The sequence below is a fragment of the Arachis ipaensis genome, chromosome B10 (genome assembly GCF_000816755.2).
Source record: "Arachis ipaensis cultivar K30076 chromosome B10, Araip1.1, whole genome shotgun sequence".
Taxonomy (NCBI): Eukaryota; Viridiplantae; Streptophyta; class Magnoliopsida; order Fabales; family Fabaceae; genus Arachis; species Arachis ipaensis.
This window is the reverse complement of record NC_029794.2, coordinates 1425799-1436846: the sequence shown is the minus strand read 5'-3', so window position 1 is coordinate 1436846 and position 11048 is coordinate 1425799. Positions and strand designations below refer to the sequence as shown.

Sequence of the window (11048 nt, the reverse complement as noted above, 5' to 3'; positions counted from 1 at the left end):
ATCTCAGGATATGCACTATATTCCACCACATTGAAACAAATTTGTTATAGCCACAAATAGCTAAATTTAACAAATTAAGCAAAACCACAGTTAAATCACTAGTCAAACAAAAAAAAACAGTAAATTTAAACTCAAAGGTTATAGTTGAAAATCATGGATGTTTTTCCTATCTATACATAGTTACCAGTGATCAATGTACTCATACAAATAAATAATTCAAAAATTATACAGAGAAATACGACTGTGACAAGAAAAAAGAAAGCTCGCCTTATTGATAGTGATAGAAGATGGCGGTGATGCAATTGCCACAGACCATTCAGATTTTATAACATCATATATCAGAGTCTCACCATGCCCTACAGAATATAAAGGGAAAATAGAAATTTGACATGAAATAGAATAAGAGAATTTTCTACAGCAAATATAAAGCAGGAAAAGAAGTAGTATGAGCAATGAAGTAAAACTAATTGCAGAAAGCAAATATGCCGTGATATCTAAATCTACTCAGAATGCAGTGATATATAAATCAACTGAGAATGCTTACTTCCCAGAGTGACCTAAAAGATTAAAACTTACGTTTCTTCCTGCTTCCACCCCCTGTGATATACCATTTACTGCCACAAAGAACGCCACAGCAACCAGCTCTAGGTGTTGGATGGAAACCACGTATCTTTATTCTTGACCATGCCATCTGAGGGAAGAAGAAGAACATATATTTTCATCAAACTGTATGAATATTATAAACATCCCAGGAATCAGGAAGTTCGGCTACATAATAATGCCATATAGAAAGCTCACGTACTGTTTCGAAGTCAAGTGAATATAAGTCATTCAATGTCCTGGATTTTGATGTTCCTCCAAATACCAAAAGATTTTTTCCATCATGAAGAGCTGCAACATGGTTGAATCTCGGAGAAGGTGCTGTTCCCCTGGAAGTAGTCACATTAGTCTAAATTTTCTTTTCAAACTGCATTGTTACCAGAAGAAACTCATAATGAAGCCTAAACACACTTACGTGCAATGAAGTGGAAGCCATGTCAAGGACTTGAGATCAAACATATGTAGATCATTCAGTTTCCTCCTTTTTGTATCTTCTCCTCCAAACAATATTAAGGCACCGCTTGCCCTGACAACAGTGTGGCCACTGCGAGCACACTGCAAAAAGTTGAATTAATCAGTACTTCACTACTTCCTAGAGATATTTCAGTGTAAGAAAAATTATTTTTACATACTTTCATTAAATTTTATTTCTAAACTTTAATGTGAAATTGTTTAATCTCATGTTTTCCCATACAATTTTGTGTAAACCTGATAATTAAACAAAGGCATTCTTCCACTAAGTTGCAATTCAAAATTAGAATGATTTTCATAACAGATTTAATTGATACAGATGTATTATCACGATTCATTATGTGGTAATGTGATGAGCAAGATTTTTAGATTGTAATTTGGTAGCAAGACCAAACAAAGACCAAGTGTAACTTTCTACCGGTATGTCTCCCTTTGCTTCCATGAGCGACCAGCACTCCGTCTCGGTATCAAATGCCCATACTACAAAAAGTAAAAGAATAATCAGAAAATTTCCACAACATGAACCAGGAGAAAGGTATACAAGTTAAAAGGATATGCTGTACCGGAAATTTTGTCACTTCCAGGGTCAGTTTTCCCTCCAATGAGGAGTGCCTTTTTCCCCCAAGAAACCTGATCAAATTATCATCAACCACAAAAAAGGTGAGAGAATAACCAAATCATTGTCAATCATTTTTAAAAGACTTAAAAGTGAAGCATTAATATAAAAACAAAGTGAAGCTCAACCAGAAAAGCATAAAGCAGTAATAACAGGTTAGAGTAAAGTACCAAACTATGACCCTTGCATGCTGGAATCTTCAGTGGGAGACTACTTGGTGACAAGTAGAGCTTTGATGATGCTGTTGTCCATGAAAATCTATCAAAATTTAGCACCTGAAAATAAAATGAACTTTGCACGATGAACTAACCAACAATTGATTTATGCCAACACTGATCCTATCCATTTCCAAAACAAGAAAAAATTTCCCGTACCTGCACATCATCTAACAATCCGCTTCCAGATTCACCACCAACCACTATCATCTTATTCTCAATCACAGCTGCCGCATGCTATTCACAAGAAAAAGAACATTTCAATTGTTTGCTACAAAATAGAAGTCATAAAATTGAAACAAGAAACAAAATTACATACATAAGATCTAGGAGTGGGCTTATCCCCTGCAATTGACAACACCATCCAGTTCTCTGAACTGGCTGATGTACAAGTACTCATCTCGGGTGCAGCAGATGGCGAAAACTCAGTTTCCTCAGCATGACCAAGTGTCCCTGCAACCCCATCACCCTGAAAAGAAGCTGACAACTTTAAGGCGTGTTTGGCAACACATTATTTCAGGAAAACAACCGTTTTTTCTTCAAATATCGTTTCAAAAGCTTTTGACTATTTTAAAAACCTAAAATAAGCTACCCCACTTCAAACATAATCCATAGTGGCCACATTCACTTCCTCAAACTCAATCCTACACAAGAAATGAAACTGAGCTCAATCCTACACAAGAAATGAAACTGAGAAACCTACATTGGAGTTTCCATTTCTCTTGGGGTGTCTTATGGGACTTCTAGTTCCCTGGGGAGTATCAGAAAGCTGCACCTTCAATCTGCTGAAAAGAACACCCACATATCGCAAACCTCAAAATCAGAAAGGACTAGTTGTTCCCTTCAATGGAATGCAACGGAAAAAAGATCATACTTTAGAAGGGGAAAAAACAAAGAATGAATATTCACCTGCCAAGTTTCATGCGCCTGCGAGAGAACCCAAACATCTTCAAAGCTCAAAGCACGGATGAGGAACCAGGCACCTGAACACTGAGTGAATCAGAAACACAAAATGAAGAACAAACCCTAAGGGGGAAAAAATCCACAAATGGGGTAATCACATTATCCTGAGTGTCAGAGAGTAAAAGCCAAAAGGAACCAAGCTTGTTCCTTTACACTTTCCCATAAAACAAGTACTATTCAGCTTGCAGAATCAGAGTCAACCCTCAACTTTTTTGAGTTATTATTGCTAAGAAAGAACAGTAAACTTATTAGTTATTACTGATAAGAAAGCTCACCGAAATCCAGAGACAAGAGCAAGAGTAAAACCAGAAACAGCTCTTTGGTTCCCGGAAAAGAGAAAAGGGAAACTCCAAAATAGTTCAGAAAATGATGGTCCTGTTAGTAATATGGAAACTCCAACCGAAATAAAATCAAACAAAAACAGAGTTATATGTCGTAACAGGAAATGGAAGCGGTAAAGTAAAAAGGGCAGAGAAAAAACAAAAACATCACAAAGAAGGCATGAGTAGGACAGAGGATATGATGCGCATGTTAGCAAGCAACACTTTGGAGCAACTTCTTGTCTTTTTGTGAGTGTGTTGAGGTCATTGTATCGTACCGTAGGATCTGCTATTTGGTACGGTGGTCGATTCTAGGATACGCCTCAGCGTAAACACTAGAAATGACCGTTGGTTTGAATGAAGTAATAATGGATGCACAAAGATGAGTGGTGAAGTGCTTAATCATTAAATCTGGTTTTCTCTTTGATTGGAGATCGAAAGGAAATAGATCCTCTCCAATACTTGAGGAAATGAGTGTGATATTTTACCATTAATTTTATAAGTGGGGTCAAAATTAAATATAAGAGAGAGTGTAATGAAGGGTGAGAGATCATAATTGACACTATCCAATTTTTTTTACTGGAGAGAATTCACTCCCGAAATTGAACTCTCGTCGTGGGTGGTTCAAATTTCAAAATGTTAAAATAAATAGTGGGATTAATTTACCTATATGTTGTAAAATAAATAAATAATAAAGAGAAATAAATATAAAATAGAGAAATATAAATATTCTTTTATTTCACTATAATATAAGTAGTTTATCTATTTACTAATATTATAATATTATAGTTTGAAATTACAGAAAAATAAAAGAGAGAATTTATTAGAATGTATAAAGAGAAGAATATTATAGTAAAAGAGAGAGAAGGAAATGTTTTTATTGTTGTTGTATCTTCCTTCTGCATCAGGTCATGCCTATTTATAGGCGTATAAAAGTATTGATATTTGGTTTCATTAATTTTATTTTATATTGAGAAACTGAATTCTCATCCTGGGAAGAGTAAACCGTTCATTAAATGGGCATCCACATCACCAGGTTTATCTTAACACTCCTCCTTGGATGACCATTTAGGAATATGCCTCGTTAAAACCTTACTAAAGAAAAATCCAGTGGAAAAAAACTTTAGTGAAGGAAAAAGAGTACAATATCCTTTGTGATGGAACTGCCTCATTAAAAACCTTGTCAAGAAAAATCCAATGGAAAAAATTTGACCCAGAGAAAAAGAGTACAGTCTTCCCCTCTTGCCGACATCATTTAATGTCTCAAAATCGGCGCATCCCAATCTCATGTACCAAATCTTTCAAAGGAGGATTTTGGGAGTGACTTTGTAAATAAATCTGCCAAATTATCACTTGAGCGGATCTGTTGGATATCAATTGTCCCTTGATTTTGAAGATCATGAGTGAAAAAAAGAAATTGGGAGAAATATGTTTTGTTCTATCACCTTTGATATATCCGCCTTTAAGTTGAGCAATACATGCTATATTATCTTCAAACAGGACAGTTGGAGCTATCTTATGATCAATCAGTCCAAATGATGACAGAATATATTGGATCAAACTCTGGAGCCAAAAACACTCGCGACTTGCTTCATGAATCGCTAGTATTTCGGCATGATTAGAGGATGTTGCAGCAATCGTCTGTTTCGTGGACCTCCATGATATAGCTGTTCCACCATATGTAAACAGGTATCCTGTTTGAGATCTCCCTTTATGTGGATCAGACAAGTAGCCAACATCTGCATAGCCAACTAGTTGTGACTTGGATCCATAGGGATAAAACAATCCCATATCAACCGTTCCATGAAGATATCGAAAGATTTGCTTGATTTCGCTCCAATGTCTTCTGGTTGGAGAGGAAATATACCTTGCTAGTAAGTTCACAGTAAATGATATATCGGGTCATGTATTATTAGCAAGATATATTAGCGCTCCAATGGCACTAAGATATGGTACTTTTGGACTAAGGATATCTTCATTTTTTTTCTTTAGGACGGAATTGATCCTTCTCCACATCCAAATATCTTACGATTATAGGGATACTCAAGGGATGTGACTTATCCATATAAAATCTTTTCAAGATCTTTTCTGTGTATGTTGTTTGATGAATAAAGATCCCATTTTTTATATGCTCGATCTGCAGGTTGAGATAAAATTTAGTCCTTCCAAGATCTTTCATCTCAAACTCTTCTTTTAAAGTTTTTATAATTGTTGGAATCTCTTCAGGAGTCCCAATGATATTTAAATCATCAACATACACAGTAATTATAATGAACCCAAATGCAGATTTCTTTATGAAAACACATGGACAGATATCATCGTTCTTGCAATTTAATTGAGTATAACCCTTGCGAATATTCATTGGATGGTTTAGATATCTTTAGTCCTTCAGGGACTTTCATATAGATATCCCGATCTAATGAGCCGTATAAATAGGCTGTTACCACATCCATTAAATGCATATGCAGTTTATGATATGCAGATAAACTGACCAAATAACGCAATGTTATCGTATCCACTACAGGGGAATACGTTTCTTCATAATCTATATCGGGCCTCTGTGAAAAACCTTGTGCTACAAGTCGAGCTTTGTAGCGTACAACTTCATTTTTCTCATTTCGTTTTCTCAAAAATACTCATCGGTATCCAACAGGTTTTACATCTTCTGGTGTATGGACTACAGGTCCAAAGACTTCACGTTTTGCAAGTGAGTCTAACTCAGCCTTCATGGCTTCTTTCCATTTTGGACAATCATTCCTTTGTCGACATTCTTCGACTGATCTTGGCTCAAGATCCTTACTTTCATGCATGATATTTAATGCCACGTTATATGCAAATATTTCATTGACAATTGTCTTATTTCGGTCCCATTTTTCTCCTGTAAAGACAAATTATCGTGATCTCATCATTTTCACAATTTTCAGGTACCTGAACGTCTTCTGGCGTTAAAACTATATCAGAATTTTGGACAATTACAAGTGTCTCTACTATGTCTTTTTCAACAGGAATAGTATTTACCTCTTTTCTCTTTCGAGGATTTTTGTCTTTGGAACCGACAGGCCTGCCACGCTTTTGGCGTGTATTTGCTTCGGTGGCAATTTATCCAACTGGGACATCAATTCAAATTGGGGCATTTTTCGCTGGTATATACGACTTGGTTATCCTCTTTGTATCAGAAAATGCATCAGAAAATTCATTTGCTATTCTTTGCAAATGTATAATCTTTTGAACTTCTAGTTCACATTGCCCTGATCGAGGATCTAAATGCATCAAGGATGATGCATTCCAATTAAGTTCCTTTTCAGGAAACTTATTCTCTCCCCCTAATGCTGGAAATTTTGATTCATCAAAATGATAATCCACAAACCGGGCTTTAAATACATCTCCAGTTTGTATCTCAAGATACCTAACTATAGAGGGAGAATCATATCCAACATATATCCCCAATTTCCTTTGGGGTCCCATTTTGGTACGATTAGGTGGTGCAATGGGAACATATATCGCACACCCGAATATTCTTAAATGGGAAACATTTGGCTGTTGGCCAAATGCTAATTGCATAGGAGAGAACTGATGGTAACTCGTTGGCCTCAAACGAATAAGTGCTGCGGCATGTAAAATAGCATGCCCCCAACCGAGGTTGGGAGATTTGTTCTCATAAGTAAGGGTCTAGCAATTAATTGGAGGCTTTAATAAGTGATTCTGCTAACCCATTTTGTGTGTGAACATAAGCTACTGGATGTTCAACACTTATTCCATTAGCCATACAATAAGCGTCAAATGCTTGGGAAGTAAATTCACCAGCATTATCAAGACGAATTGCTTTGATTGGATTTTCTGCAAATTGTGCTTTTAATCGAATAATCTGAGCCAGTAATATCGCAAACGCCAAGTTACGAGAAGATAATAAGCACACCTATGACCATCTCGAAGATGCGTCTATTATGACCATAAAATATCTAAAAGATCCACATGGTGGATGAATAGGTCCACATATATCACCTTGAATCCTTTCTAGGAATGCAGGAGACTCAAATCCAATCTTTACTGGTGATTGCCTTAAAATTAACTTTTCCTGAGAACATGCAGCACAACAAAATTCACTAGATTTAAGAATCTTCTGGTTCTTTAGTGAATGTCCATGGGAGTTTTCAATAATTCTCCTCATCATGGTTGTTCCCGGATGACCTAATCTATCATGCCAAGTTATGAATTCATTTGGGTTAGTAAACTTCTGATTTACAATGACATGTGATTCAATTGCACTAATCTTGGTATAATACAACCCAGATGAAAGTGAGGGTAACTTTTCTAATATAACCTTTTTTTTTAAATCATGAGTTGTGATACATAAATACTCATGATTTTCCTCATCCATTGTTTCAATATGATATCCATTTCGGCGAATATCTTTGAAACTCAACAAGTTCCTCAGAGACTTGGTAGATAATAGTGTATTTTTTATTATAAATTTTGTTCCTCCAGAAAACAAAATTATAGCTCTTTCAGAGCCTTCTATCACATTGCCTGAGCAAATAATAGTATTAACACATTATTCTTTTGGCACAAGATGGGTAAAATATATATCACTTTTGAGAATGGCGTGCGAACTTGCACTATCCGCAAGGCAAATATCTTCACTATATGTCCTTTCCATTCTCTTCAAAGACAAATAATAATAAAATGAGTAGTAATACATGCACAGTCAAATTGAATTCTCGATTAGAATTATTTTTCTAAGAAACACTGTACATAATATTATGTACATAATGTCATATACTGAAATTTTATTTTAAAACTTGACACATTTAATGATTTCAAAATTCATGAACATTAATATTTCATTATTTATATACATCATATCTGAAACTCAAATACATAGAAAATAAAACTTAACAATAAGTTTCATACATGATTTATTTACATGAATACTTAACAATCTCACATATTAAACTATTCCATCATTGATCAAATGACCAATATTTCCTTCAGGATCCTCAAAGAAATCAGATACATCATAATGAGTGGTGAAATTTTCAGCATCATTTGAAACGAAATTTGTTTCCTTTCCTTTGTCGTCTTTTTTCAAAGATGCTTAATAAAGATTGACTAGGTACCTTGGGGTACGACAGGTACGTGACCAATGGCCCTTTCCACTACAACGGAAACACTTATCCTCTGTTGATTTATTTTGCCCAGAGGTTCTTTCTTTATCCCACTTCTGGTGAGATCCTCTCTTGTGAACATAATTCCTTTTCCTTCCATAATTTTTCTTGTTACTAAAACCTCGCCATTTACCTCTTCTGGAGTAATTTGTCGTATTTACTTCAAGAAATGGGACGGCGCCAGCTGGGCGCGCTTCATGATTCTTTAAAAGCAACTCATTGTTGCGTTCAACAATAAGAAGGCAAGAAATTAACTCAAAATATTTTTTAAACCCTTTTTCTCGATACTGCTGCTGCAGGAGCACATTCGAGGTATGGAAGGTTGAGAAAGTTTTCTCCAACATATCATGATCAGTTATTTTTTCCCCACATAATTTTATTCGTGAGGTGATTCGAAACATTGCAAAATTATATTCATTTATGGATTTAAAATCCTGCTGATGCAAGTGCGTCAATTCATATCGGGCTTGAGGAAGTATCACCGTTTTTTATGATTGTACCTTTCTTCAAGGTCTTTCCAAAGATCTGCAGGATCTTTTAATGTGAGATATTCATTTTTCAATCTTTCGTCAAGATGACAACGAAGAAAAATCATGGCTTTGGCTTTATCCTTCTGGAATGCATTATTTTCAGCCTTAATGGTATCTCTAAGATCCATTGAATCAAGATGGATTTCAGCATCTAATATCCATGATAAATAATTGTTTCCAGATATATCAAGAGCATTGAATTCAAGATGAGAGAGTTTTGACATAATAAAAATTTGTTACTTGAGTCTTCCTAAAAATTTGATCAGAGTCTCGTGCTGATAACGTGTTGTAAAATAAATAAATAATAAAGAGAAATAAATATAAAATAGAGAAATATAAATATGCTCTTATCTCACTATAATATAAGTAGTTTATCTATTTACTAGTATTATAATATTATAGTTTGAAATCACAGAGAGATAAAAGAGAGATAAAAGAGAGAATTTATTAGAGTGTATAAAGAGAAGAATATTATAGTAAAAGAGAGAGAAGGGAATGTTTTTATTACTGTTGTATCTTCCTTCTGTATCAGGTCATGCCTATTTATAGGCGTACAAAACCATTGATATTTGGTTTCATTAATTTCATTTTATATTGAGAAACTGAATTCTCATCCTGGGAAGAGTGAACCGCCCATTAAATGGGCATCCACATCACCAGGCTTATCTTAACACTATAAATATAATAATAAAATTCTACATTCAAGTCATTTAACCAATAAAATTACTATAACTTAATTTAACTTCATGTGCCACTATTTTTAATAACCTTTTGACTTAACGCACGACTATATATAACTGTCTTTTTTATACGAATTTTTTTTTCAAATTTTTCTGCATTTTTTGCGTACTCTTTTTTTCCTTGGTGTTCTCTGCATTCTCTTCTTTCTCTGTATTCTCTTCATTCTTTGCGTTTTCTTCGTTTACGATCAATACTCTTGATCTGATTTGAAATTTTGAATCAAAATTTTTTAAATCAAACTGTAAAATCAAGTTTGAACAGGTATTTTGTTTTCGAAGACAATGAATGATGCAAGTTCACACTGTCCGTTGAAATAAGACAAATTAGATTATTGTTTTGAAACGAAGTAAGTGAATGAGGTTTGGTTCGAACATTGTTAATGTAGTTCGTTAGTAGTTGATGCTGGTGTAGTTGTTTTGTGTACGAGTTGAATAATTTTGTTTTTCTTTATAAAAATCAGTGTTCATGATTGAAGGTTTGAATTTGAATAGAATGTTAGAGTTTTGAATTGTTTTTCGATAAATCTATTTATGTTACATTTAACGGTAGTTTTGGTGCATTTTAAAACACAATTTGGTGTAATATAGAATTGTTTTTCAGTGCCGTGCTTATAAGTTTTTGGTATTTTTTGTGTCTGTTTATCCTAAAGGTTGGGATGACTTTTAACACACTTGAAGAAGAAGTTGTTGCTGCTTTTTCTTCTCCTTCTCCTTTTTTTTTTATTTTTCTCTTTCATTATCATTATTGTCATCGTTGTCTTCTTTTTTTATGTATAAGAGTTTAAATTCAGAATGCACTGAAATTTCTTAACGATGACGACACACAAACAAACTCAGTTTAAAATAAGTTCAGACTATAAGTACACCTTATTTAAATCTAAAATGCACCGCAATTACTTAATCATGACGACACAAACAAACTCAATTCAAAATAAGTACATACCAAAAGTTTACCTTATTTATATCCGGAATGTACCAAAATTACTTAATGATAATTCAGAGCTCCTCCTCTTCCTTCATCATTATCATCATCATCTTCTTTTTCTTTTCTTATTCATTTTTTTCTTGTTTTATCTTCTCATTTACTCATTTAACAAGAATAAAAAAATCAAACAAAGAAGAAAAGGAACTTATAATGATGCAACATTACTAGGAAGAAGAGGAGGAAAAGAAAAAAACTTAACAACAATAAAAGAACGACGATGAGAAGGAAACACACGAAAAAAAAGAAGGAATGCGAAGAAGAAGAAGGAACCCAAAAAAAAAAGGAGGAGAAACGCGAAGAATAAGGAAAAAGAGAGGAATGCAGGAACTGTTTCATGTAATCAGAGTGTGTATTCACGCTTCATTAATAAAACTTATTTTAATGAGTTTGGACCAACTTGATTAAATTTGATTACCAAAAAGACTTAAATATATAATATAAGT

The 11048-nt window shown here is 34.2% G+C and overlaps 1 protein-coding gene across 1 annotated transcript in view; it reads right to left on the bottom strand.

Moving 5' to 3' along the window:
- The window catches only part of LOC107623027 (acyl-CoA-binding domain-containing protein 4), a 4806-nt gene extending 1957 nt beyond the window's left edge, over positions 1-2849 (bottom strand). The window contains exons 1-11 of the mRNA XM_016325149.2: positions 2812-2849; positions 2606-2684; positions 2222-2371; positions 2062-2139; positions 1858-1962; positions 1635-1701; positions 1490-1551; positions 1016-1155; positions 803-929; positions 577-691; positions 268-356 (exon numbers count right to left, since the gene is read on the bottom strand). Of these exons, the coding sequence (XP_016180635.1) occupies positions 268-356; positions 577-691; positions 803-929; positions 1016-1155; positions 1490-1551; positions 1635-1701; positions 1858-1962; positions 2062-2139; positions 2222-2371; positions 2606-2684; positions 2812-2849 (1050 nt within the window). The remainder of the gene's footprint in view (positions 1-267; positions 357-576; positions 692-802; positions 930-1015; positions 1156-1489; positions 1552-1634; positions 1702-1857; positions 1963-2061; positions 2140-2221; positions 2372-2605; positions 2685-2811) is intronic.